Source organism: Nilaparvata lugens, chromosome 8, assembly GCF_014356525.2.
Source record: "Nilaparvata lugens isolate BPH chromosome 8, ASM1435652v1, whole genome shotgun sequence".
Lineage (NCBI taxonomy): Eukaryota > Metazoa > Arthropoda > Insecta > Hemiptera > Delphacidae > Nilaparvata > Nilaparvata lugens.
This window is the reverse complement of record NC_052511.1, coordinates 48,755,543-48,782,444: the sequence shown is the minus strand read 5'-3', so window position 1 is coordinate 48,782,444 and position 26,902 is coordinate 48,755,543. Positions and strand designations below refer to the sequence as shown.

Below are 26,902 nucleotides of genomic sequence, written 5' to 3'. Positions count from 1 at the left end.
CTTCTATTTATAAAATAGAATTTCAAAGGGTACTACAATTTATTCTATTTTATAAATTTGTATGATCACAGTCATAGATAGTCACAGTCATATTCACAGTCATAGATAGTTGACCAACTATCTATTAAATATTTGATTCCTTATTAGGCACGTGCTAAGACGGTCAAATATTAATTTGATGACTATAATAAAATAGACGATCAAATAACAATGGCCTAAACTCCATATCTATATAATTATATAAAAGCGAAATGGCACTCACTCACTGACTCACTCACTCGCAGAACTAAAAATCTACCGGACCAAAAACGTTCAAATTTGGTAGGTATGTTCAGTTGGCCCTTTAGAGGCGCACTAAGAACGGATTTGGAAAATTTTCCAAAGATACGCCCAAAATCTACGTTTTTCCAGCGTTGTTTTTGGCTTTTTCTCAGATTTATCGAGAACAAATGAACAGAAATTGTTCAAATTTAGTATAGAAGCTAAGCTAGGGTGTAATAATGTCGTGTTAGAAGGAATTTGAAATAACGCCAAAGATACGCCCAAAATCTGCTTTTTCAGCGTTTTTTTGCGCTTTCTAAGCTCAGCTGGGGTGTAATAATGTTATGTTGAAAGGAATTTAAAATAACGCCAAAGATACGCCCAAAATTAGCGTTTTTTTGCGTTTTCTCAGTTCTTTCATCAAGTAATAGACAGAAAATGTTCAAATTTGGTACAGAGGTTTAGCTGGGGTCTAAAAATTTTGTGATGAGGTGACTTTAATATTTCATCAAAGATACGCCCAAAATCAGAGTTTTTCCAACGTTTTTCTCAGCTTTTCTGTGTTTTCTCAGTACTTTGACTTTCTGATGGAATGAAGCATGCTCAAATGAAAAATGCAGGCGAGCGAAGCGAGCCCGCTGATTTCATTTCTGGACGATCCAGTCGGGGGTCCAGGGGGCGAAGCCCCCTGGCTAGACGGATATGGCGAGCGAAGCGAGCCTGACGCCTAGTACCATATACTGAGGCATATACGAATGACTGTGTAATAGGGCACTGAGTGAAATATGTCTCTTTGCAAAAACATAAGTTGTAACTACCTGATGAAACCAATGAAATTGTACTAACCATGCAAAAATATCAGCCGATCGGTGTGTGGCCATAGCAGTCATACCATGCACCGTCTTGTGAGCCAAATCTGACGAATTGCGCCGTGTGTCAAACGATCTCACGTCACCTGCCACACTACAAACATACAAACAAACAAACAAACGTTACAAACTATAAACAAACAAGTCAATGTAGTACTATAATACTATAGTACTAACAAGCAATTGCAGGTTATTAACTTCAAAATAAACGAAGATAATATCATAGAAATTGTCAAAAACCACAGATTTATTGATAGTTGGAAAGACCGGTTTCGGTTGTTACACCATTGTCAATCTCTGATAAACTAAACCTAAATACAAGAGCAGCAGAATTTTTACAAGTAGGCGAGTACTGCTATTGGTCAAGGGCATGAGCGCCTGCCATTGGCCCAGCTAGACAGTCTCCTCCCACTCAACGGTTTCACAAAATGACGGCTTAAGCAACAGACTCGCCATGATAACAAAATTTACTTTCAGTACAAAATAAGAGCCAAGAAAACAAGTAAAAGATAATGAAACAAATATGTAAATAGAAAAACTATCAGCTAATGTATGCTTACAATGTTATGATAAAACTAAATTCGTAGTGTTGAATTGGTTGAAATTAATCTGATCATTTAAACTATACTGGGAATTGTCCTTAATTACTCTTGTTATTTCTAAAGCATTAAATAGCACAAGGACTATCTTATTATTTTATCTTTCAATGTTATTACATTAGTGTTATTTGCATTGTAAATAAATAAATAAATAAAGCCTCTAGAATATTTAAAGATCTGCCTTTGTTATTAACATGCAGAAACTCAACATTCTCCTCAATTGTGAACTTGTGATCATTTGTTTCCAAATGTTCTGCAAAGTTAGATTTTTCGATATTTCCAAAAAACGTCAATGACTAGAAACTATCAGTCGAAATATAATTCCAAGTATATGGTTAGAAAGAGGAAGAAATTTCCAGTAAGGCTCATATATCTTCTATCTTGTTTGACGTTTTTGACCTTTTAATGAGCGCTCAAAGTTGAAAAAACTTTGAAAAAACTAAATAAATAAGCTACTCACCATCCACTGAGCAACTTAGGAGTGCCATTCTCAGTTCTGAGGTCGACGTTGACCACCCAGGATGTGTGCTCCCTGTAGGTCTTGACACACGCCTCGTTGGGGGGCAGCCGTCTGTCAAACAGCCGCACTGAACCGTCACCGTAACCTGCTGCTAGTAACTGGCGGTTGTCATCTTGAAGCACAAAAATTTAGCAAAATTACAACACAGTTTTAGATATTTTTTTCATCCAGTAATTAGAAATAAAGTCAAATAAATCAGCTAGCATATTATAGAGAGGTCCTCGTTATAATGGCAGTGGGGAAAGATAGGAGAGCAGCATTGCCAATTCTCTGCCTTGACACTGCTGTCTATGGAGGATATCTGATACTTGTATATCTCATGTACTATTAACTGTTCTTTGTTGTTTGAAACAATCAATTATATTTTATTCGTCAAATTCTTCTCCATGAGTAAACAATACATTTTGATCATTGAAATTTAATATTTTGTTAATTATTTATAAATTGTTAAAAACGATGTGGAAACTTTGCGGAGCTAGAAAAGGATAGCGCTACCTGCTTTGGCGAATGATAGACACGGATAGCAACACCAATGTTAATCAAATACAATACTGCCATTATAACGTGGACCTCGAATGGTTCTGTCATGAGAATAAGTGCCGAGCCACACGAGGCGTTGTTCAGACGAGGCGTCAGGGCAGAAAGCTCTCCGATTGGCGGATTGGGTTGGCGTTCGGGAATCAGCTGATAATTTAATCTGTTGATTGTTTCATCATCATCGTCATCATCACCATCATTATTCTGCCCTATAGTGAGGTCCACGTTATAATGGCAGTGAAGAAATATAGCAGAACAACGTTGCCGATCTACATTTGGGCAAAGAAACTACACATATTTGGGACCAAAAATTTATAATTCAATACCAAGTTACATTAGGGAAGAATTCAATAGACACAGGTTCAAGAAAAGTTTATTTTCCTGGTTGGTTGATATTGGAGTGGAAAATTGTGAAAATTTAGTTAGACTGTAAATATTGAAACTATTTATTCTTCATTCCACTCTTTACTGTTTTTCATTTTTCTAAAAATACCTTTCTTATTATTATCCTTAATAGAACATTAATATTTATTTACTAATTCCATAATTTTGTTTGTTTGTATTATACATTTTTACTAATTTTATTATAAAAAACTTTAATCCCATATCAGTGAATGAAGTTTGTAAATAGTAATTATCACACGCAATAAGCAACTAATTACTTATACCCAACACATATAATATATAGTGGGGTGTATATTTATTCATTGAAATTATCATTTATTCATTGTTGAAACACCGCTGATCTATGTAGTTATATTACAATACTATATTATCAATATTCTAATGTTGCATTCAATCTTCATTGTAATTAATAAGTTTTCATAATATGTGAAATTTGTTGCATAATTGGCTGTTGTACTGTAATTTATTGTGGATTCGTGTATGAACCAGAATGTATTGTAACTTACTAACTTACTTGTAACTTACTTGATCCTCTGTCTTGTCAATGCCTTCTATAGACGGTAGCTGATACAGGTTTATTGATGTAATATTAACTGTTCATTCTAGTTTTAGATAATCAATTATATTTTATTTGTCAAGAAATTAATTTTTTTCAATAATTTCATAATGAATTTTCATAATTAAGGTGAAATATTTTGTTAATTAATTGATAATTCTACATTGTTTAAAGACGATCTGGCGACAGAGCAAAGCGAGAAAGAGATAGCGCTATCCGCTTTGTTGAATGATGGACAAGGATAGAAATACCATTGCTGATCAAACACTGCCATTTTAACATAGACCTCACTAGCGCCCCTATTTATGTGGCAAACATTGGTGTAGCTTCTATAATTAGTGATAACCTTCATAGAAACACAGTCAGCTCAATGGTGTGGGGTGACAGAGCGTCAAAAGAAAGCTATGTGCGTTCTGTGGTTTCACGAAAGCAAATCGGTTATTACCGTTCAAAGACGTTCTCGTTGAGAGTATGGCCATGAAAAATAAGTTGAATTCAAGGAATTCATGAAATATTGATGAACTAAAACGAAGAATTGAAGCCTTAATTCAGCGCAATACTCCAGATCGACAATGTATGGTGTGAAATTGAATATCATCTAGATATTTTATGTGCAACAAAAGCTGCTCACTTAACGAACTTGTCATGTGCCATGAATAAAACTACTGTATTTGAAATTGCCCAGACTAGGGAGCACAACACCTTGTCGTGGTGGAGGGGCTTGTGTACTCCTGTGACCCCAAGAGCTATGCCGGCGGTAGTGTAACTACCAGCAGGGCCTCCCAAGCCGGACAGGTCGAAGGGTTGGAGTCAGACAAAGAAGTGCTCCAAAGAAGACGTCGTTGGGCTAATCCCCCACACGTCGGATTATCTCGGATTCAAAGTCACATAACTAGCCTCGGACCAGGACAAGATTTACGGAATAATAAAAGGAAACGCACTATCAGATTTGGATCATGGAATATTAAGATATTGCATGGAAAGAAAGTGGAGGTGATAGAAGAGATGAAAAAGTACAAAATGTCCTTGCTAGGAGTGAGTGAAGTAAAGAAGAAGGGAAATGGAACTCAGGTGATGGATAGAAATTATGTACTGAGATACTCTGGTGTGGCAATGAATGCCAGGGCAAAAGGAGCAACATTAAATAATTTAATGTTTATTGAATAAATGATAATGTTAATTAAATTGGGACTAATTACCAGAATTGTCAATGGAGAGACAAGTGACAAACAAATCGGTTCCAGTCGGCAGACCGACAGGCATGTCGCTGCCTTAATCTCATGACAGATCCATCTATAAGTTTATTTGATAATTTTATTCATTCCATAATTATATTATTCATTCACTAGATTAATGATGTAATGTTTATCAATTGCGACTACTCACAACGTGGACCTCACTATAATTATTTGCTCAGGTTACTATACTAGAGTAAAGGTAGCATAAGAAGATATGCCATGGTATAGGTCGTTCTTGTTCCCTATGGTATCTCCATATATGATACAGTATCACCACGAAACGATACAGTATCAACACAATATGATACAGATTATTATTATTATTATTATTATTGTCATTTGTTACGTGAAGCCACATATCTGAGCAGAGCTCAAGTGGCATGTAACATGTCATGAACATTTTTCTATGCAAAGTGTATGCATCTGCATAAACTCAAAGTATGAAGGCACCACAACATTCCTCCATGGTATAGGGACACGCTTCCACAAGTATATTAGTAATTGAAGACAAGAAAAGCCTATGACTACCACATAACCGTATTCTTTCAGGTAGACAATTGAAGAGCTTCAGTCCCGAATAATATGGTCCTTTTTCCAAAAGTGTCAGTCTGTGAGCGGGGTACTGATATACAGCTGAACTCTTTGCTCTTGTGCTATAGCCATGGCAAACTACATTTCCTTCAAATCTCTCTGAATTTCTGAAGACAAAATTTACAGTCTCAAGGAAGTGCAATGCTGGGACCGTGAGAAACCTGTATTTTCTAAAAATGGGCCTACATGAATTGGATGGCCGCAAGCCCTCCAAAACACGAACAGCTTTCTTTTGCATCTTAATATTTTATATAAATTATTTTTACTATTCCCCCAAAAGAAGATGCTGTAGCGTATTAGGGCTAAAAAATATCCATGATACACCTTCTGAGCTGTCTTTATAGTGGATGCAGTCCTCACAGTTCTCAGTGCAAAAAGTGCATGATAGAGCTGTTTTATAAGTTTTTCCAAGTGTTTATCCCATTTCATATTTTTTTGCAATTCCACTCCAAGAAAACTAGTCACTTCAACAGACAAGCACTCCCTCCCATTTGAAGCATTCAGGTTTAAAGGTTCAGCATGATGTCCCGTCACGGCAAACCTGATATAGTTGGATTTAGTCATATTCAACTTCAATGCATTATGACCAAACCAATTGTTGAGTTGATGCATAGCCGTTTCAGCCCTAATCATAACTTCACTATCATCCTTCCCAGTAACCAGAACCGTTGTATCGTCAGCATATAAAATGAGCTTGCCATCTACATTATTTGGCAGGTCGTTTATAAATAAATTGAAAAGAGTCGGTCCAAGCACAGAGCCCTGTGGCACACCTTGCTCTACTCTTTCCCATGCTGAAAATACCAGTGAACTCCCATTACTCAATTTAACTGACTGATATCTATTTTCCAAATAGGACACGAAAAATTTCCCTGCACTACCAATAAATCCATAGAATCCAAGCTTATTCAACAACAGCTCATGGTCTACCATATCAAACGCCCTGGATAAATCGCAGAAAAGCCCTAAAGCCTTCCGCGATCCATCCAGAGCATCCAACACATCTGATACAACTTCAAATATAGCAGACTTTGTTGACAATCCCCTCCTGAATCCAAATTGTTTGTTATGAAAATGTTATTCTCATCTAAGTGAACCATCATCTGCTCAAACACAATCTTCTCAAATATCTTGGAGAATACAGTTAAGAGTGCAATTGGTCGATAATTTTTAATATCCTTCCTATCTCCCTTCTTGTGAATTGGTTTGATCAGAGCATACTTTAATTTTTGGGGAAAGATTCCTTCCTGCAAACACCTATTAATAATAAATGTTAGAGGCTCCAAGATAATGTGACTAACCTTCTTTATCACTCGTGATGAAATCTCGTCCCACCCAGTTGAGCCAGAATTTCTCAAGCTATTTATGGCTTTCCTAACTACACTTATTGAGACACTTCTGAACTTGAAAGGAGGATACTGCCTATTTATTTGCTTGAGGTACTCTCTGCTCTCACATGTTCTAGCAGAGCCGGACATTTCAGATGCACATTCAACAAAATACTCATTGACAAGGAAGCTATGCATTGTGGATTAGAGTACCTCCTATTGTAGCTGTAGTCAACTCTATCTTCTGCTCATCCCTATTTAATAGCCCCAGTTCATTTCTGACGATTGTCCAAGTGCCTCTATTAATATTGTTGGACTGTACAATGAACATTTCATTGGTTTTTTGCTTAGCTAGTAGTATTGTCTTCTTTAAAGTTCTCTTATATTTGGCAAAATAGGACAGAAATTCAGGATGTCTGTTAGTCTTACTCTCAATGTGTAACTCTCTTTTCCTTCTACACGAAATCTTGATGCCAGTGGTCAACCAGTTTTTCACCGAATCATTCTCTGTAACCTTAAACTTTCTCAGGGGGAAGCAACTGGAGAAACAATTGTAAAAGAATGAGTGAAAAGTATTAAATAATTTCTCGCCACCATCATTAGTCATACATAGGGACCAATCCACAGAGCTCAATGTGTCACAAAAGAATTTCAAGGACTCTTCATTAATACATCTTCCTAATCTGCAACTATTATTGTGTTCAACGTTGGGATTATTGGCTAATTCTATTGTTAGGGCTTATGATACAGAATAATCTCAACTTGATACAAAACTTCCAAACTTTGAATTAATTCTACAAACCATGGGATATCTTCTTATGCTATAGTGTGGTCCACGTTATAATGGCAGTAGATAAAGATAGAAGAATAGCGATGCCAATTCTCTGCATTAATTAATTATATTTCTACACCGTCGAAAACATAATTGTCATCGTTGTGGACCTAGAAAAGGATAGTACCACCGGCTTTGTCGAATGATAGACAAGGATAGCAAAACCAAAGTTGATCAAATACTGTCATTTTAACGTGGACCACACTATATCACCACACATGATACAGTATCAACACAATATATCATCTCAACTTGATACACAATACCATAATTTGAAACAAAACTTCCAAACCTTGAATTAATTTAACAAACCATGGGATATCTTCTTATGCTATATTTTCTCTATGCTATCACCACATATGATACAGTATCACCAAGCATGGAACCGTATCAACACAGTATGATAAAGTTTCATCTCAACTTGATACACAACACCAAAATTTGATACAAAATTTCCAAACTTGAATGAATCCTACAAACCATGGGATATTTGCGTATGCTATCTTTTCTCTATGCTATCACCACAAAATGATAAATTATCATCTCAACTTGATACACAACGCCATAATTGAAACAGAACTTCCAAACTTTTAATTAATTCCACATACCTTGGGATATCTTCTTATGCTATCTTTTCTGTATGCTACTACTCACTAGAATTGTTGTCAATGGAGAGACAAGTGACACAGGAGTCGGCGCCCGTTGGCAGATCGGCAGCCTTCAGTTCTTTGCTCGCGTCCCAGATGCGAATCAGTCGACAATCGCCGCCCGCCACCAGTTGCTGGTTGTGCTGGTCCCACGACATCACCAGGCCTACACCGCTGCCGCTACCTAAAAAACACACACACACACAAAACAACATTCAGAAAAACTTTTTAATAAGTTACATTTATTATTTGTCACAGTTAGTGGAAATACAGATTCGTTTGGGATTTGTTTTGATGAACTATTTTTAACGACACTACAGTCAAGTTTTTGAATAAATTCCCTACTTCCAGGCATTTTTTTCAAATTCAATTCAAATTATTTATTCCACACTCATAAATACATATACATAAATCAAACAAAGCTCAACATGACAATACAATCCAACCAAAGTGTAATAATAATAAACGGTAAGTGAAAAAACCACTGGCATAAGATGATTTTTGTTGCCTTTAAGGCATTTATATATTTTCAGGGTCTTGAGAATATTCTTTTTAAGAAGTGGTCAGATAACAGGGAATGCCTTAGTTTTCTCAAACAGATTGAGAGACAGAAATTTGGTTGTTCTTGCAAACCTTTCATGCGAAGCCTTCAAACGGTTTTACGATTTCATTACAGTGCTCCAAATTGCTTTAATAAGTTACCTCTACATATTACATCCACAGGCTCACTGCTAACATTTTTGAAGAAATTAAAGCACTTTGTATTCAATTTCGATTTTGATGAGATTTAGGAGTTGTTTTTCACATGAATTCTACATTCTTTTGGGAATTTCTACTATTGCTTCCTAGGGTCCTAACAATTTTTCTGTCTCAGGATTTTTATTTTTTTTCATGAATATAGGGATATAGTTCTTATATTAATATATAAATGTAATATAAATTAAAACAGGAGACACAAGACATAAATAGATTAAAACACTCGGAAACTTACATTAAAAACGGAAATTTTCGGAAACTGAGTTTTCTTCCTCAACCGAGCAGTGAGTCTAAATATATAAATGTATATATTCTCAAATTCTTTTTAATTTATTTTCCTAGAATTGTATTATACTTTTTGGTTTCTATAAATAACTACTTAATGTTCACTCATTTCAATTCGTTTTCTGTAAATAGCCAAAAATTTTCAGTTAACATTTTTTTTGAGGCTTCTGTCTCTTGCAAAGGTCAAATAGTTTAATTTTCAGAAAAGGTAACTTCAACTCAGCTAATAGCTTATGAAGTACCCTAATCATAACTCTGACATTACATAATGTTTTTGTTAGTTTGTAATTATTTTCATTTATATAAATAAATAATAAAAAAATAAATGTTTATTTCTCAAAAAACTAGAACTGCAACATCAATTACACAAAATATTAGATAAATTACAATATTACATACAATATTGTAATATTGTATTGTTAGTTACAAAAAATGCTTATAATGTGTCCTCTATTTGTTTAGTTTTTTCTGTGTGGAAATTGACCTACTCCACTATGGCGTACCATGTTCTAGAGTAGGTAAATAGAATTAGAAAATAACATTTTATTATGTATTTTAGTTTTTTATTTTTTCAAAATTATTGTACTGATTTGTTAAGTTCATCCATTTTTGTTTGTAAATTGTCAGTGTTATGAATAAATTTCAAATTTCAAAAAAAAGTTATTAAAAAATGATACAGCGCTGATGATGAACATGTATGTTCTATTGTTAGTGGCCAGCCTGGAAGGCAATATTAAATCTAACGTTTAATGCTTAACGACCAGCACTTAGAGGGAGACTCAGTTGAGGCGGCCATGTTTGTGAATCTATTACTCAATCTGACCGCACCGATCACAGGGCGTTTGGTGGGGTTGTGAAGCTGGTCAGCGCTGTAAAATTCATCCTCCTATCGCTTGCTTGTGTCTTATGTTATGTAATCGGAGGTTGAGGTTAACTAAAAACGAAAAACTTAGGGCCGGTTTCCGAGCTCGGGATCTATAAGTTCTGGACTTACAGAGTCCAGGACTAAAATAAGCTCTCGGGTCTAAATTGACTTTCTGAGTCACGATTTTATCTTCTAAGCTCCGGAGTCTATCAAGTTCTGGACTTATTTGAGTCCAGGACTTTAACGCAGTAAACGTGAGGGAAATTCACAATATTTTGCTGTTGTATTGTTGGCATTATAGCAGAACGGAAACAGCTGATTTCAGCACATCGGGACAATTCAAATGAGCATGCTCTCCAAACTATATTGTAATAGTATATTTCGCACCTAGAGCAGAAAATGAGATTTTTCCAGCTCGAAATCGGTTTCAAGTTCGAGGCCGTAGGCCGAGGACTAGAAAGATTGAGAGCTGGAAAAACATTTTTGCCCGTGGTGCGAACGATATTTTCGCCACACTACAGGTATTGCTGACAAAATAAATAAAGAATACAAAATAAGAATACTCTTTAGTGTATTGAAGGAATTGCTATTCGCAATTAGTGTATTGAAGGCTGAAAATGAAAAATTGAAAACTGAAGTTTGTAATATGCAAGAGTATTCTCGTAGAGATAATTTGGTCGTAACAGGGATCACCGAGACGCCTAATGAGTCTGTCTTCCAGATTTTCAATAGCATTTCTTCGGTAATCAATAGTGATATAACGGCCCAAAGCCTGAGTACTGCACATAGACTGCCGTCGAGAGTCAAGGGAAGTATTAGGCCTATTGTGTTTCGTTTTCTGCGTCGACAAGACAAGGAAGCTTGGCATTCCAGTTTCAGATCATCTGCTATTAAAGATAATAGAGGCCCGGGAATATCATCGAAATGCATTTCGCAGGCTCTTCCTGAGAGCAGGGTGCTCGCTTTCCAACATCATTCGCCATCGGTCATGCAACTTTTCCGAGAAGTTAAAAAATGCGCAATGGAAAAGAAATATGATTTTGTATGGATTCGGGACAGCAACGTTCTAGTGAAAAAGGATGAAGCGAGCAAGAGTGTGGTGGTGATAAAAAATGAAAGCGATATTTCAAAGCTGTAAGGTAATCATAAATCACTGGTAACTCAACCTTTTATTTCTATAAGTTTGTAATGGATATTTGTGATTTACTTGATGACTTAGAAAATATGAATAGTAATGAATCAATTAATCTATGTGATTTGAACGAAGTGAAAGTTTTTTTTGCAATGATTCGAATTTAAAACTTTTTCATTTAAATATTAGGAGTATAAGGAAAATTTTGATGAATTGTGTATTTTGTTGTCTGGTCTTGATGTCGCGTTTGATATTATAGTATTAACTGAGTCTTGGCTCACACACGATATAACTGGATTTGATATCTCTGGCTATAACAAAATCATAAAGCCAACAAAATTTATAAATGTGATGGCATTGTAGTATACATAAAGAATGAACTTAATTATATATTTTGGAAGTAGATATAGATTATGCCAATGTTTTGAATTTCAAATTAGTGTATGATGAATTGGAGTTTTATTGCACAGCTTTATATAGGTCACCAGAAACTGATGTAGCGTGTTTTGTGGATGCTCTAGAGACTTTTCTGAATGAGACAGCACATTTCGAAAATAGGTTAATTGTTGGTGACTCTAATATTGATATTCTTGATAAAAATTTGTCTCTTGTGGGTAATAGTTTTTGGATAATCTTCTTGAATATGGCTTTATAAATTATCTCTATGGCAGTACTAGATGTACTGTTTCAGTGAATCGTGTATCGATCAGATCTTTTTGAAAAGTAAGCATTGTCTATTCAAATCAGCTATATATAATTGTGCAATCACAGATCACAATGCAGTTATGTGTTGTGTAGAACGTAAGAGCCGGTTGTCATATGGCAGAGATGTGAATCTGATTCCCAGATGTTCAGGTTTATTATTTAATGAAGATGTTTTTCAATCAAAAATTAAAACAGAAACATGGAACGATGTTCTTCAGGAGAACGATCCCAGACTAGCTTTCTCTTTGTTTTATGATAGACTTCGTTCATTATTTGACTCTGCAAAAACTGTTAGGAGAAGGATTAGTAATAATACAAAGAAAATCAAACCTTGGGTGACTAATGGTATTCTTCGATGTATGAGGCGAAGAGACAAAATGTCTCTTAAGGTTCGTAAACAACCATTTAATGTACAGCTGATGGATTGTTTTAAATCATATAATCGAACACTGAAGTCGGCATTGCGAACTCTAAAGGACAGTATTTCAAGAATAAATTAGTTAATGTGGAAATAATCTAAGGGCTGTATGGAAGGTTGTGAATGAAGCAACAGATACCCCTTGTAAAACTAATTGTTCTATTAAAGAGTTGGTTACCAAGGATAATCGCATTTTGAGATCTTATCAAGTAAATGAAATAGCAGAGGAGCTTAATGAACATTTTGTGAGTGTTGGTAGAAGAATTTCTGAAAAAATTACTAAGGTAAAGGACAAGATTTTTAGGGAAAAAACTAATAGATTGTTTTGTAATTCGTTTTTCTTTTTTCCTGTCATAGCAGAGGAAATTGATATGTGTATTAAAAACTTGAAGAAAGGAGTAGCACCAGGATTTGATGGAATTTTTTCTAAATGTCTGAGTTCAAATTCTCGCATAATTTCAGTTCCTCTGGCTCATGTAATAAATTTATGCTTTTTGAATGGTGTTTTCCCGACGAGTTGAAAAAGGCCACTGTTATTCCTTTGCATAAGAATGGTAACAAAAGTGATCCAGGGAATTATCGCCCAATTTCTCTGCTTTCATGTTTGTCAAAGGTGATTGAGAAATGTGTTAAGACTCGTTTGGTCGAATTCTTGGAAAAATATGAAATTTTATCTAATTGCCAATTTGGTTTTCGTAAGGTGTAAGTACTTCTGATGCTGTATATAAGGTTACTAAGAGAATTATTGAAACACTGGACAGGGAAGAAAAATGTATAGCTGTGTTTTTAGATCTCCAGAAGGCTTTTGATACAGTGGACCACAATATTTTATTTAGAAAGTTAGAAGGTATTGGAATTAGAGGTGTTGCATTGGGTTTCTTCAAAAGCTATCTCAGTTGTAGATCACAGGTGGTTAGTGTTGATGGTATAATGAGCTCAGAATTAGAAATTACGATGGGTGTGCCACAGGGAACAGTCTGGGTCCAATATTATTTTTGATTTACATTAATGACTTACTCAAGATAGAGCTTGAGAGCTGTTCTTTGTTTTCTTTTGCTGACGACACTGTTGCTATTTTCTGTGCATCAAAATGGGATGATGTTTTTTGTAGAGCTAATGAGGGTTTGAAAGTTATAAAAAACTGGTTAGATTTCAACTTAGTTAGTTTGAATATAGCAAAAACTACTGCAGTGTCATTTTCTTTGACCTCAGCAGGTCAGCCAGATAACCAGGGGAGTTTGGCTTTTCATGAAACTGGATGCGATGATAATAGTTGTCTATGTCCTATAATAATATTTAAGAACAGCACCAAATACTTGGGAATAATCATTGATAAGCATTTGAAATGGAGAGACCATATTTCATATTTATGTTCTAGGTTGAGGAAGACGCTGTATAAGTTTGTTCAACTGAGAAATATTTTTACAGTTGAGCAAATTAAAATGGTTTTCTTTGCGCTTGTGCAGTCAGTTGTGCGATATGGTATAATTGGCTGGGGTGGTTGTGGTGTTACCGTTCTTAAGCCTCTTATAGTATTGTATAAGAAAATTATTAAAATATGCTTGAAAAAACCGGTTAGATATCCAACAAATTTGCTCTATAAAGAATTTAATGTTCTCAGTATTGAGCACTTGTATGATCTTGACCTAGCTAGTTTTGTCTATTCGTGGCCCAATAGATTCCCTATAGCCCCTCATGGCGGCTATGTTACTCGTAGACAATCTGAGAGATTTTTGCTAGAACCACCTTGTAGAACAGCGGCTGCCAGTGCTCATGCAGCGTATTATGGTCCTAGACTTTTAAACCGTCTGTTGCTTGAAGTTTCTGGAGCATCCCAATGTATACCAATTTGTTATTATTCTTTCACTTTCAAAACTTTTAGACAGTATCTTCGACACTACTTATTAGGGAGACAAAATGAAGACTAATTTTGATTTATTTCTTAAATCTGTTTGTAAATCTCAATTCTATTCTTAAAATACATATCTTACTTAGTATAACAGAGCAGAAGAGAATTGTGTTGTTTTATTTTTAAATATTGGTGATCTTTATCTTTGATGTAGAACATATAGTTGAATCTCAATTAGGCCTATACTGATTACAAGAGCAACATTTGTATGAAAATAGCATAAGAGAGTGGAATTTTCTTTTTTCTTTTTTCTTGATATTGTAATGTAAAATTATAAAATCTAATTATGTTATAATATTACGATGTATATTAGTATCTTATGCTATCCAACATTCTAGAGATACACCATCCCTCATCACAAGCTTTGCTTAAAGAGGGATGCAACAATATTATTTAATATGATATTTTATATTCATTATTTTATAAAGAATTTGTATTCTATGTTTGTAAGTATGAATTGTATATTAATTTTTTGTTGACATTAATAAATTGAATTGAATTGAACTCGTTTAAGCTATCGTACCTATCTCTTGATTTAGTGGTAGAAGATTGCAGTCAGGATTTTAGATTCTTTTAAAATTTCACTTGGAATACCACAGTCATCTTCAAGCATTTTTGAAATTCGGAATGCACTAATCAACAATAATAATTGAATAAACTGGTTGCGAAGCGAATTAGTTTGATTCGAAACTGGAACTGAAATCATGGCGAATTCAGCTGATGATAAAGTGGCCACTCGCCCGATCTAGCGGATGACTTATTAACTACTTCCATGAGCGGCTGAAAGAGACAACTTCTGGCCTAGCCGGAAAGAAACCCTTTTCTGACGTCGTCTGCAAACAAGGTCTTTCAGATCTACGTAGGGACTGGAAAACAGCTGCTTTCTGTGCAGTGTGGCGAAAAAATACGTTTCGATTTCTTGTAGGCCTATTCAAAGCAAAACCTTTGAAGGTGAATGAATAAACATTTCATTATTTTACGTTATGCTATTTGATCATTGATCCTAACCAGTGATTTTGGAGAAAAAATTTCATTATCATTAGCCTATTGAGTTTGAAAACGTATTTGTTTTGAAAAAAAAACTGGAGTAATAATTTATTATTGTTATTATTATTAATATGTTGAATATGTCATTGAATAATAACATTCAGATTGGAATATAAATTCCAAGGCAATCCTTGTATTATTTCGCTTTCCTTGACTCGGAAAGAGGCGAGAATCTAATTCAAGTCCTGGACTTATAAGCCCTTCACTCAGAAAGCGAAATTTTTAACTCCAGGGTCTAACATGATCTCTAAACTCCAGAGTCTATTTAAGTCCTCAACTACGTTAACGCTCTGACTCGGAAAGCCAATTTTCTGACTCCAGAGTTTAAAGCCAGTTAAAGTCTAGAACTAAGCTAAATCCCGAGTTCGGAAACCGGCCCTTAGAGGTTAACTAAATCTGAATGACAGGGACTTACCTTGACTGCCAATCATGAGCTGATGCTTAGCATTTGCAGTAGTGGAACTGTCTCCTTGGGGCAGCGCCATCCAGGCAGTGACCAGATGGAGGGTGGAGCCTGCACCAGCATGGACACCCATCCACAGCCGGACGGCGCCGTCGTCGCAGCCTGCCGCCACCAGCTGGGTGTCGTGGGCGTTCACAAAGTCCAGCGCGGTCACACGCGGTCGACCGCTGACCGCCGAGCCGCCGCTTCCCACGCGCCAACTGCATATGCGGCTATTGGTTTGGTAGTCCCAAGCACTGTAATAAAAATTATCAATTTTTTTTTTTTTTTTTTATTTTATTTATTTACCAATTCACTAGAAATTTACAAAATAACACTTATCAACTAATATACATTGGTGTGGCTGGGAAAAGAAGCCTTGAGCTCCATTTTATATTGTATATTTATTATTATTATTATTATATTACTAAATACTGGAATAATTCATATAGAAAGCCTTATTGACATCAACTAGCTTATGTCCGGTTGCAGAGTCGTCACATAAAGTTAAAATCAGGCACTTAACTTATTTATGAAGCCATAACTCCACTTTTCGTTGCACAGATGTCAAAGTAAACTATAGCTCCCACAAAACTAAAAACGCCCAATTAGACACATGATTTCGTTGCAGAGTCGTCAAATAGAGATTATTTATGTCTCCAATCGCTAAAAATCTGGTGTGGCGCACTCACACAACTTTCCTTGCCGTTATGAAAATTAATCACCTGACGCCAGTGTTCTCGCGCATCTCAAGTCTACTTATAAACAAAGATCTTAGCCAGCTGGTGATAGGACAATAACGCTGGAGACAAAAGAGGTCTGCTATCTCTTCATAGTGAATCATTTGATAGAATCAACAGTTGCCAACAGTTTGCAATTGGATAATCACATTTTCTCGAATTTCGAGCTTATTTTCAATTTTAGGTGAAAATGTTACTGAACATTAATTGTAGAGATTTTCATGCTCAATCTTTTCCACTCAATTATTTTTGTTTAAATTGTATCTGAAGCCTGATAATTGAGAATCGAAAATCAAACTTTGCATAGATGGGGCGGAGCTCCTGAAATTTTTACAGATATGAGACTTGTGGCAGTTGATAGAGCTCATTAATGACTATTTCAGGTATGAATTTAATCAAAATCGTTTCCGAGAAAATCGCGAAAAACCCTGTTTTTTACAACATTTTCTCCATTTTAGCCGCCATCTTGAATTACATTTGATCGAAATTGTTCCTGTCGGATCCTTATATTGTAAGGACCTTAAGTTCCAAATTTCAAGTCATTTCGTTAATTGGGAGATGAGGTATCGTGTACACAGACGCACATACACTCTTACACACACACACACACATACACACACACACACACCAATACCCAAAAACCACTTTTTTGGACTCAGGGGACCTTGAAATGTATAGAAATTTAGAAATTGGGGTACCTTAATTTTTTCGGAAAGCAATACTTTCTTACCTATGGTAATAGGGCAAGGAATGTAAAAACGGTAATTTAAGTTATGGGCCCGAAGTCATGCTGTTAAATCCAATATCTACTCCCACCACATGCATTTTAGAGGTTGTGATAGTTTTTTTTTTTGAAAGATGTTTACGAAAAACCATCTGTAGGCCTATATAAGTGAATTATTTTTCTCTCCCTATGTTTTTCAAGTTGTTTATAACCTCTAAATCGCTAAATATGGTGAGAAATCTCGCCAAAAGCCAAGAGTCGCCATATTGTTCATCAATTTTATGTGAGGTCTTTTAGTTCTGTTCACAGTGATGTCGATTGAAACTTTGCCCGATGCCAAGCCATTGGTTGGATAGAGGCATGTACGGAAATGTATGGAAAAAAGTGAATAGAGCTTCAGTGTGACTTATGTGTGATGCTAATTCGAGATATAGCTAAATGGGCTTCCGCAAACGACTGTGTAACGACCAACCATTTATGTGAGTGATATTAAACTATGTCTCACATAGCTATGTTTGATTTTATGTAACGACTCTGCAACCGGGCATCAGTCACATAAATATTTGCGAGCTAAGCCACTACCTCCGTAAACCAAGCCATAGTGCATTCGTGTGACGTCAGCACATGTAGGGCTCCTACACCATAAAAACACTAGCTGATATAGATCAGCTGAAATCAACGAATTTTTATTGGTGTAGGAGCCCTACCTGTGCTGACGTCACACGAATGCACTACGGCTTTGTTTACGGAGGTAGTGGCTAAGCCCGCGACACGTTGATGGTGGTAGGAGAACACACATATCCGTGCTACAGCCGAGCGGCAGCAGTGTCTCAGTTCTGTAGTGCTACTGTCGTTTGATTTCTGAATGTGTTAAACTATTGTTAATAATATAACACTATTAAAAGCTTGTTAAATCCGATTCAAATTTATATTTTTCAATTTTAAACTAATTACCTGTAGACACAGAAGATGAGAATTATAGTGCTGGTATATATTTCGGTGCATAACAATACCATCATCAGTCATGTATAGGAAATATATATCAGCAATAAAATTGTTACCTTCTGCCTTCTGCATCTACACATAATTAGTTTTAAATTTAAAATTCAAGGCACAGTCAAAAGTTCCTTCTTTTATACTTTTTGTTGTTTATTTTATTATTCATTATACCTTTGGCTTAACTTATTTGGTTCTACTTTTACTTTTGGTTCAACTAATTTTTCTGTTCAACCATATTTCAATCAAACAAAATTGGAAAATTCCGTATCTCTTCAATTGATTGTTTTATTCTAATCTATATTCTCAGATTGTGGTTAGGTGTAGAAATTGAAATGGACATAACCGATGTATAATATTTTGACAATTTAACACTAAATTAGGAAATTGAAAAAGTTTTGGGCAGTAGCCTGTTTTTTCTTTTCCGAACATTGTTTGTGCTAACCTAATAGGTTTTTCACTCTCCATGTTACACGAGGCCGCACCGTCACCGTCAAAAAGTAAACTGAACTAGTCGGTGACGGCGCGGGCAACAAACACGGCGACGGTGCTGACGCGGTGCGGTAGTATGTGTCCCTACACGTTTGAAAGCCTTTGTTTTCTCACTCGTCATAGTACGTCCGACACTCGGCCGTACGTCGGCGCGGGCTCGGTACGGTTATGTGTGTCCCGGCCTTTAATCATCATTATTACAGTAAAATATGACAAAAATGTTATTAGATATAGTAGCGTTTGCACAGTCACAGTTTTAACTTGATTAAATCTATATCAAGTCTCGTTCGTTATAATATGGTTCATTTTGAGTTTAAGCCACCAGCTCATTAAATTCAGTTCAAGCTTTGACTGTGCAAACGGTGCATAATGTATTAATTTGAATTGATTTATTGTATTATTTCATCCACTGACTACCTGTGAAAGGAGTATAAGGATATGTCAATTTGTCATTAATCAAACAGTAACATGTCATCTATCTTCTTTAAACCTTCATCTTGAGGTTTGTAAAAATCGTTATATTCCTCCACTGAGTAGACACATATGGATAGCAGCTCTTTTTTCAATAAAAGTCTGAAAGCATTACCTGACGTTTCTTTTATGTGAGATGGCAATAAGTTGTACACCTGATACACCCGGTGATACACCGGATACCTGAACTCCTCGCCCCTCGCTCATACATAGTACTTCGGTGTGCATCATCTCTCAAATTATTTATGTATCTGGTCGAATATTGATGAAATGTTTCTCCTGTATTGAATTCATTTAAAAGCATATTGTTTCCAGAATATATAGGCTAGGGAGTGGGAGAATACCAAGTTTTTTGAAATAGGGCCTACAACTATTTCGGATTGACTTTCCTATCATCACCCTCAATGCCCACTTCTGTAGTCTGAACACCTACACTACACTGCTAGAATTACCTCGAAAAATGATTCCATAGTTCAGAAGAGAGTGGAAAAGGGCGAAATACGCAGTTTTTAGAGCCATCGAATCCAGAGAAGCCTTTAGGTTTCTGAATTAAGTTTGGTTTTCAGGCATTCCAGATGTGGTTTCCATGAAAGATCAGAGTCAATCACAACTCCAAGAACTCTTATACTACTCACAGAATCTATATTTTTGACTTCAATTTCCAAGCTACCCCCTTTAGTAGTTCGAAAAGGTATTCCTTTGTTTTTTCTTTATTCAGAATTAACATATTAGCAGCTAACCATATTTGTAATTTAATAAGTGTATGTGATCTCATGTTATCATTTTAAATATTATGAGAAAAAAGTAGTAATGCTTCAATGCTTAAGTTTGAATGTGTTTTGAAATTGGCGGTAAATTGAATTCCATTCAAGATGGCGCGGTTTTGAGGAACTCAAGTTGGACTCACTCCAACATTGAAGCAATTGCTTGTACATTGGTTAGATAGGAAGTTTCCTTTATTCCTGTATTTGTTCTGAGCCCTTATGTTGTAGGCCTACTTTGGCGGATTCCAACCCACCTGATGGCATCCTTGCTGGCATACAGCAAATGTGGCTCGTAGGGGTGGAAGAGAAGGGTGGTGGGGGGTTGAGCCGTCCTCACTGAGATCAGCTGAGTGTCGGGTCGTCCGCCACTTCTGCGCTGTTCCTCTTTCGCCTCTTTGCGCAGGCTGAGTTGCGAAGGTACCTACAAACAAAACACACAAAATTTAAAAATAGATACAAACAAAAGATACAAAATAAAACCATAGATACAAACAAGGATACCAAATAAAACCATAGATACAAACAAAAGATACAAAATAAAACCATAGATACAAACAAGGATACCAAATAGAACCATAGATACAAACAAAGGATACAAAATTGAATAACCTTCATTACTTAGATTGGCTAACTTATATTTCAAATTCATTTCCCTATGAAAAATAATTTTCACAAATTTTAAATTCGTCATATACAGGGAACGGCATATTAATCTGACGATTTTGTAGTAAGTTATGTTTGAACCACCGTCATTGAAAAGGCGGGAATGTTGTACATCGATAGGTCTAATCTTGCCATTTCAGTAGTCAAGTGAACATCAAGCGATTGTAATTGAAGCTTATTTTAAAAATAATGACTCAGTTATTTCAACACAGCGTTTATGTCGCAGACATTTCAATAATTTAAATCGACACGCGCCTGTTCCCAGTAGGAATACGATCTTATTGTGGGTAAAGAATTCCAGGAACACGTTGTCCGCTTTAAAAACGAAACCTACAAAATGAAAACGAACCGTGAGACGCCTCAAAAACGCCTGAGTAGCTGTTACACGGTCTCCACGACGTTCAGCAGTGAAATGCTGTTGCGCTACCCATTTCTGATCGAAGTGTACGACGAATTCTTCATTCCGACCTAAAATTTCATCTGTATAAGATAATGTTAGTGTAAAAACTTAATGCAAATTATTGGGCACATTGCAAAGCCGCTTGCGAGATCATTTTCACAAAAATTTCAACCAGGATGCCGTTATTCTTTCAAGTGACGAGGAACATTTTCATTTTTCGGGATTTGTGAATAAACAAAATTACCGTTATTGAACAGCCAATAATCCACAGAACTAGAGGAAGTCATTCAACAAGAAATTGAAGCAATTCCACATGTGATGATTGAGCGAGCAATGGAAAATTTATAATTAGGTTAAGTGAGTGTGGAAAAGTAACGGAAATCATTTGGATGATATTATAATCTACAAACAAAAAACTTTGTGAGTAATCTATGTAATTCACTATAAATTGCAAAACTTTATCTTTAATTTGATAAATTATATGATTTAATTGTACGAAAAACACGTTAGTTATGATCCCTCAAAAATCGTCAGGTTTTTATGCCGGGCTCTGTATAAACTTATCATATATTCCGATCTCAAGCCAGTAAAGCCCCGCATACACACATTGATTTTTGTTCGTACGATATTTTGCCGTCCTTATGAATTTTATTAGATTAGCATATGATTTCAAACAGATGATGTTTGTCAAGTTCTGTTTAATCTGATAGAATTCATAAGGACGGCAAAATATCGTACGAACAAAAATTGATGTATGTATGCGGGGCTTTACACATACACATCGATATTTGGACGTACGATTCTTTGCCGTCTATTACTTAGATTAAACAGATGATGTTTATATCTTGTACTGTATTTGAAGACCTCAGATATGCCTGCAATAAAGTCTCTATTCTATTCTATAAAGTGTCATTTAATCTGATAGATTTCAAAAGGACAACAAAAAATCGTACGTTCAAAAATCGATATGTGTGTAACTAGCCTTATAGATCTGAAATTAAGGACGGTTTCCGAGCTCGGGGTTTAGCTAAGTTCTAGACTTTAAACAGCTGGAGTCAGAAAATTGGTTTTCCGAAACGGGGCGTAGTCTTGGTCCACGTTTAAATTAAATTTCGAAAAACTAGAAAATTGAACACAAAATAAAGTAAAGAGAAAATAGTGTAAAGTTTCAGGTATTTTGAATTATTAATGATGTTCCATTTCGTCGAGGAAAAAGTTTCCAATTATAGAAATGAGAAAATAAAGATTTTTATTAAAATGTATGAATTCAGGGCTACTTTCTTGTATTTATAAAATAGAATTATAGTACCCTTTAAAATGACGATGGTGTAAACACTGAAACTAGTTGTTATAATTTGTATTCTTAATCTATCATTTATAAATTTCAAAGGGTACTATAATTCTATTTTATAAAGAAATTACTGTTGTTGTTGTTATTGTTAATCCAATGACTTGTTACTGTTTTCAAGTCAATTCGATGTAATATTTGATTTACTTCAGAGTTAATGTTTAATATAATATTAATGTTTATGTAATGTTTGTGCTAGTAAATCAAAAATTGATATTGAAACATAATTTGCTAATTGATCGAGCAAAGTGATGTCTAAGATTCAAGTCGACGGTATTTCTCTTTATGTTTAATTGTTTATATGTTGCGCATTTACGGCGAAACGCGGTAATAGATTTTCATGAAATTTGACAGGTATGTTCCTTTCTGAATTGCGCGTCGACGTAAATACAAGGTTTTTGGAAATTTTGCATTTCAAGGATAATATAAAAGGAAAAGGAGCCTCCTTAATACGCCAATATTACAGTAAAAATCAGACTATAGAATCATTCTGAATGCTGATCATAAATCAGCTGTCGAGTGGATTATAAATGCATGCAATGACGCATGCGATTCAATATCTCAATATAACTTGGATGCATTTGAATGCATTTTTACTGCACTATTAAATGAACTATTGATTGCATGCAATAAAGCATGCAATTAATAACTAAAATAACAAATATAAATATATTACAAGTAGCCCTATACAGGAAAGAGATAAAATAACAAAGTATTGTCTCTCGACCTTTCTCTGCTTTGAACTCGGGCTGATCTGTATGTCTTGAAGGAGATTAGCTTTTGATGTTAGCATTTTTGATACACCAACCCCAACAGCCATTAGCCGTTTTCACACCGATATCTCACCGACACGACATACAGACAGGATTTACTCTGATGGACAGTGTAAGAGGAGGCTGTGGTTTATAACTGCGCGAGGTCTACTGTTCACAAAACTACTAGTTTATGTTATAAATTAAACAATTCAATATAAGATCAGCTGTGCTTTTAGAATTGAGTTTGTTTTTCGGTAATTCTTCAAGATTACTTTTTTAATATTTCCTATTTTAGTTATAATAATGTGAAATAATTATTCTATGTTTAGTTTTGAAACATCTACTTTGTGAAAATACTTGAGGACTGGACATTTTGTGAATTAAAGAGCTACAAGACTTAACCTAATTCGAACTATGTGTTATCTAAATTTGGGGAAGGAATAGCACAAGGTTACTTTATTTTTCCTCTCCCTATCATTTTGATAATGTACTTATTGTATAAATGAATAAAAAAATAATAAATCAAAAATAGACATTGGAATTGAATTCAATTCAACTGACTACTAACCTCCACTCGCGTTCATAGTACTCAGGACTCTCAACGTCCGTGTAATCGGCCCCTCTGCCGCCGGCCGACATGGAGGGTTTGGCGAAGTTCTTGCAGCTCCACTCCACAAACTGAGTCGACACCAGGCCTCTATCCCCACCACCAGCACACTCAGCCCTCCCTCTACCCTCTTCGGCGCGGTCTTCCGAAATCTAAAACAAAAGTGATTGAAACTATAGTAACACTAATGTAGACCCAAAGACATTGTCAAATTAGATGAATAAGTATGTACATGAATAAATTAATAATAATAAATAAATATAATTAATAAATCATATTAAATATAAAATATAAATTATATTAAATAATTAATAAATTGATAATATCGGGGCACCGAGCTTCGCTCGTTATTTTCATTTATTGATAAACAGAACACAATTCTCTAAGATGATCGTGTTTATAAATAAATAAAAATAAATAAATTCAATTTTATTGTCAGCCAGCCAAAAAAGCACAAGCCAAAGTCACACAAATAGAACATGAAATAGACAGTCACACATTAAGAGACACTATATTTCACAGCTGGCTATATGTCAGCTTATGAATTTCGGGGATGCGATATTTTGATTTTCCACAGAATCACTCGCTCACTTTTTACTATCCACAGACGACGAAAGTCTCAGCTGTTTCAGCCAAGGATGAATTATCCTTTTAATGTCGTTCAGCGAGTTTTCCCAAGGATGAGACCTAGTGCAATCGAATTTTTATATCATAAACCTACTATGTCCCAAATTTCATGAAAATCGTAAGAGCCGTTTTTGAGATCCTTTGAACATAAATTAATAACCAGATATAAAAATACAGAAATTGCTCGCTTAATATAATAGGATACTTTCAATCAAATACCTTAAAGAGGTATGCATCTTTAAGGTCTTTGGTTTCAATATTTTGTTTTGCAGTCATGGTATTATTATGTGTGCCCATCAGTATCAATATTCTCACATTTGAAAAAAAATAATAGGTGATTAAAAATAATCGAATGAACTAAATAATGCTGGAGAAATTATAACATTTTTGATTGTAAAATTAGTATCAATATTCTCACATTTGAAAAAACTAATTTATAGGTGATTAAAAATAATCGAATGAACTAAACAATGCTGGAGAAATTATAATATTTTGATTGTAAAAAATTAATTTTCATCAGATGGAAAGATTATCACGGAACTGGATGCATTATAGTCAAAGTCAAAGTCAAAATCTTTATTGTTGAAAACATTTAACAATGTTATAACAACGTCAGAACAGTAGCTAAAAAATTACAGAAGAATAAGGTTAAAATTATACAAATGATACAAGAAACATGTAACAGTAGCAAACTTAAAGACACTCTAACTCTCTCTACTTATTGTAAAATCAGAATTCAAATAATCTTCAATAGAGTAAAAACACTTTTCAATCAGTATTTTCTTTATAAAAGACTTAAAATGATTTTTATCCATAATTCTAACCTCAAATGGTAATTTATTAAACAGCTTAATAGTCATGTAACGCCAATTTTTCTGAGCAGTAGTCCAATAGTGAGAGTCAATCCTTATATTTAGCCTACTTCTTGTATTGTAATCGTGAGTCTCGGCATTCAGAGTATATTTGTGCACATGCTTCCTCATATATAACAAGCATGTAATATATATAGAGAGGGAAGAGTCAACATTTTTAAGTTCAAGAAAGGGGCTTACAAGTTGCCAGTGGTGGCGCATGACAAATTATTCTTATTGCTTTCTTCTGAAGCTTGAAGAGTGTCGGTGACATAGAGCTATTTCCCCACAATTGAATACCGTATGCCAAATGACTATAAATATGAGCATAATATACATTTATCATCACCTCATGTCTTACAATATTTCTAACCTACGTAACATGAAAATTCCCTTTGCAAGCTTACTACATACATCAAGAACATGATCTTTCCAATTAAGATTGGTGTCAAGTGTTAATCCTAGAAATTGAAGGAACTGAGTTTTTCTGATTTTCTGCTGAAAGTGAATTGCAGGTCCTTTGTTTTAAGCTTGTTAAGACATAGAGCGTTAGAAGCACACCAATCTTCAATTGCTGTTGTGCAATTCTCAGTTGTAGTGTTAATTGAAGCTTCATTAAGACCACTAACTCTTAGTCCTAAATCATCTGCAAAAAGGTATGGGTGACTATCATTACAACATTCATTGATAAAATTAGGCAAGTCATTTATATAGATTATAAATAGAAGTGGTCCCAGTATAGATCCCTGTGGGACCCCGAAATTTATCATCTCACCACTTGAGAATTCCCCATTTTCAATTACATATTGTAGCCTGTTGTGAGATAGGAGTCAATGAGATTTACTGCTGCCCTGTCAAGACCATAGTAAGATAGCTTATCACATAATTTTCCATGCTCTACTGTGTCAAATGCACGTGACAGATCAAAGGATCTTAGATTAACTTTTCTCTTTTGTTCCAAACTACTTATAATATCATGTACTAGATCCAATACATTGTCGCATGTACTCAAGTTTTTTCTGAATCCGTACTGATTTTTTGATAGTAATTTGCTATTTTCGAAGTATTCAGCTAGTTGCTTGTGAAGGAGCTTTTCAAATATCTTGGAAAATATCTGCACTATGCAAATGGGTCTGTAATTTTCTATCTTCGACTTGTCACCTTTCTTATGAGTAGGCATCATTTTAACTTTTTTTAGGTCGTCAGGGAATATGCCAAAGTCTATACATTTATTGAATAAGTGTGTCAATACTTCAGAGACCTTATTAGCAGCTAATTTCACAATAAAAGAGTTTAAGCCATATACATCCAAGCAGTTACTGTTACCTATTCCATTAATAGCAGCAAATACCTCTTCAACTTTAACATGACTGAAGCTGAACTTCGTAACTGGTTGTGGTATTTTCTTGACATAATAGCTGGAATCAAAATTGCTCTTGGGAATGGTTCCTATCTGCTTGTCCACTCTATCTATAAAAAATCTATTTTTGTCATTGATTGGCATATCACATTCAATTTTGAA

General features: G+C 35.1%; 1 protein-coding gene across 1 annotated transcript in view; it reads right to left on the bottom strand.

Moving 5' to 3' along the window:
* The window catches only part of LOC111047193 (regulatory-associated protein of mTOR), a 101,094-nt gene that overhangs the window by 2,400 nt on the left and 71,792 nt on the right, over window positions 1-26,902 (bottom strand). Inside the window, 7 exon segments of the mRNA XM_039435175.1 lie at window positions 1,108-1,224; window positions 2,190-2,361; window positions 8,391-8,567; window positions 15,916-16,199; window positions 20,384-20,537; window positions 20,540-20,550; window positions 23,864-24,054. Of these exon segments, the coding sequence (XP_039291109.1) occupies window positions 1,108-1,224; window positions 2,190-2,361; window positions 8,391-8,567; window positions 15,916-16,199; window positions 20,384-20,537; window positions 20,540-20,550; window positions 23,864-24,054 (1,106 nt within the window).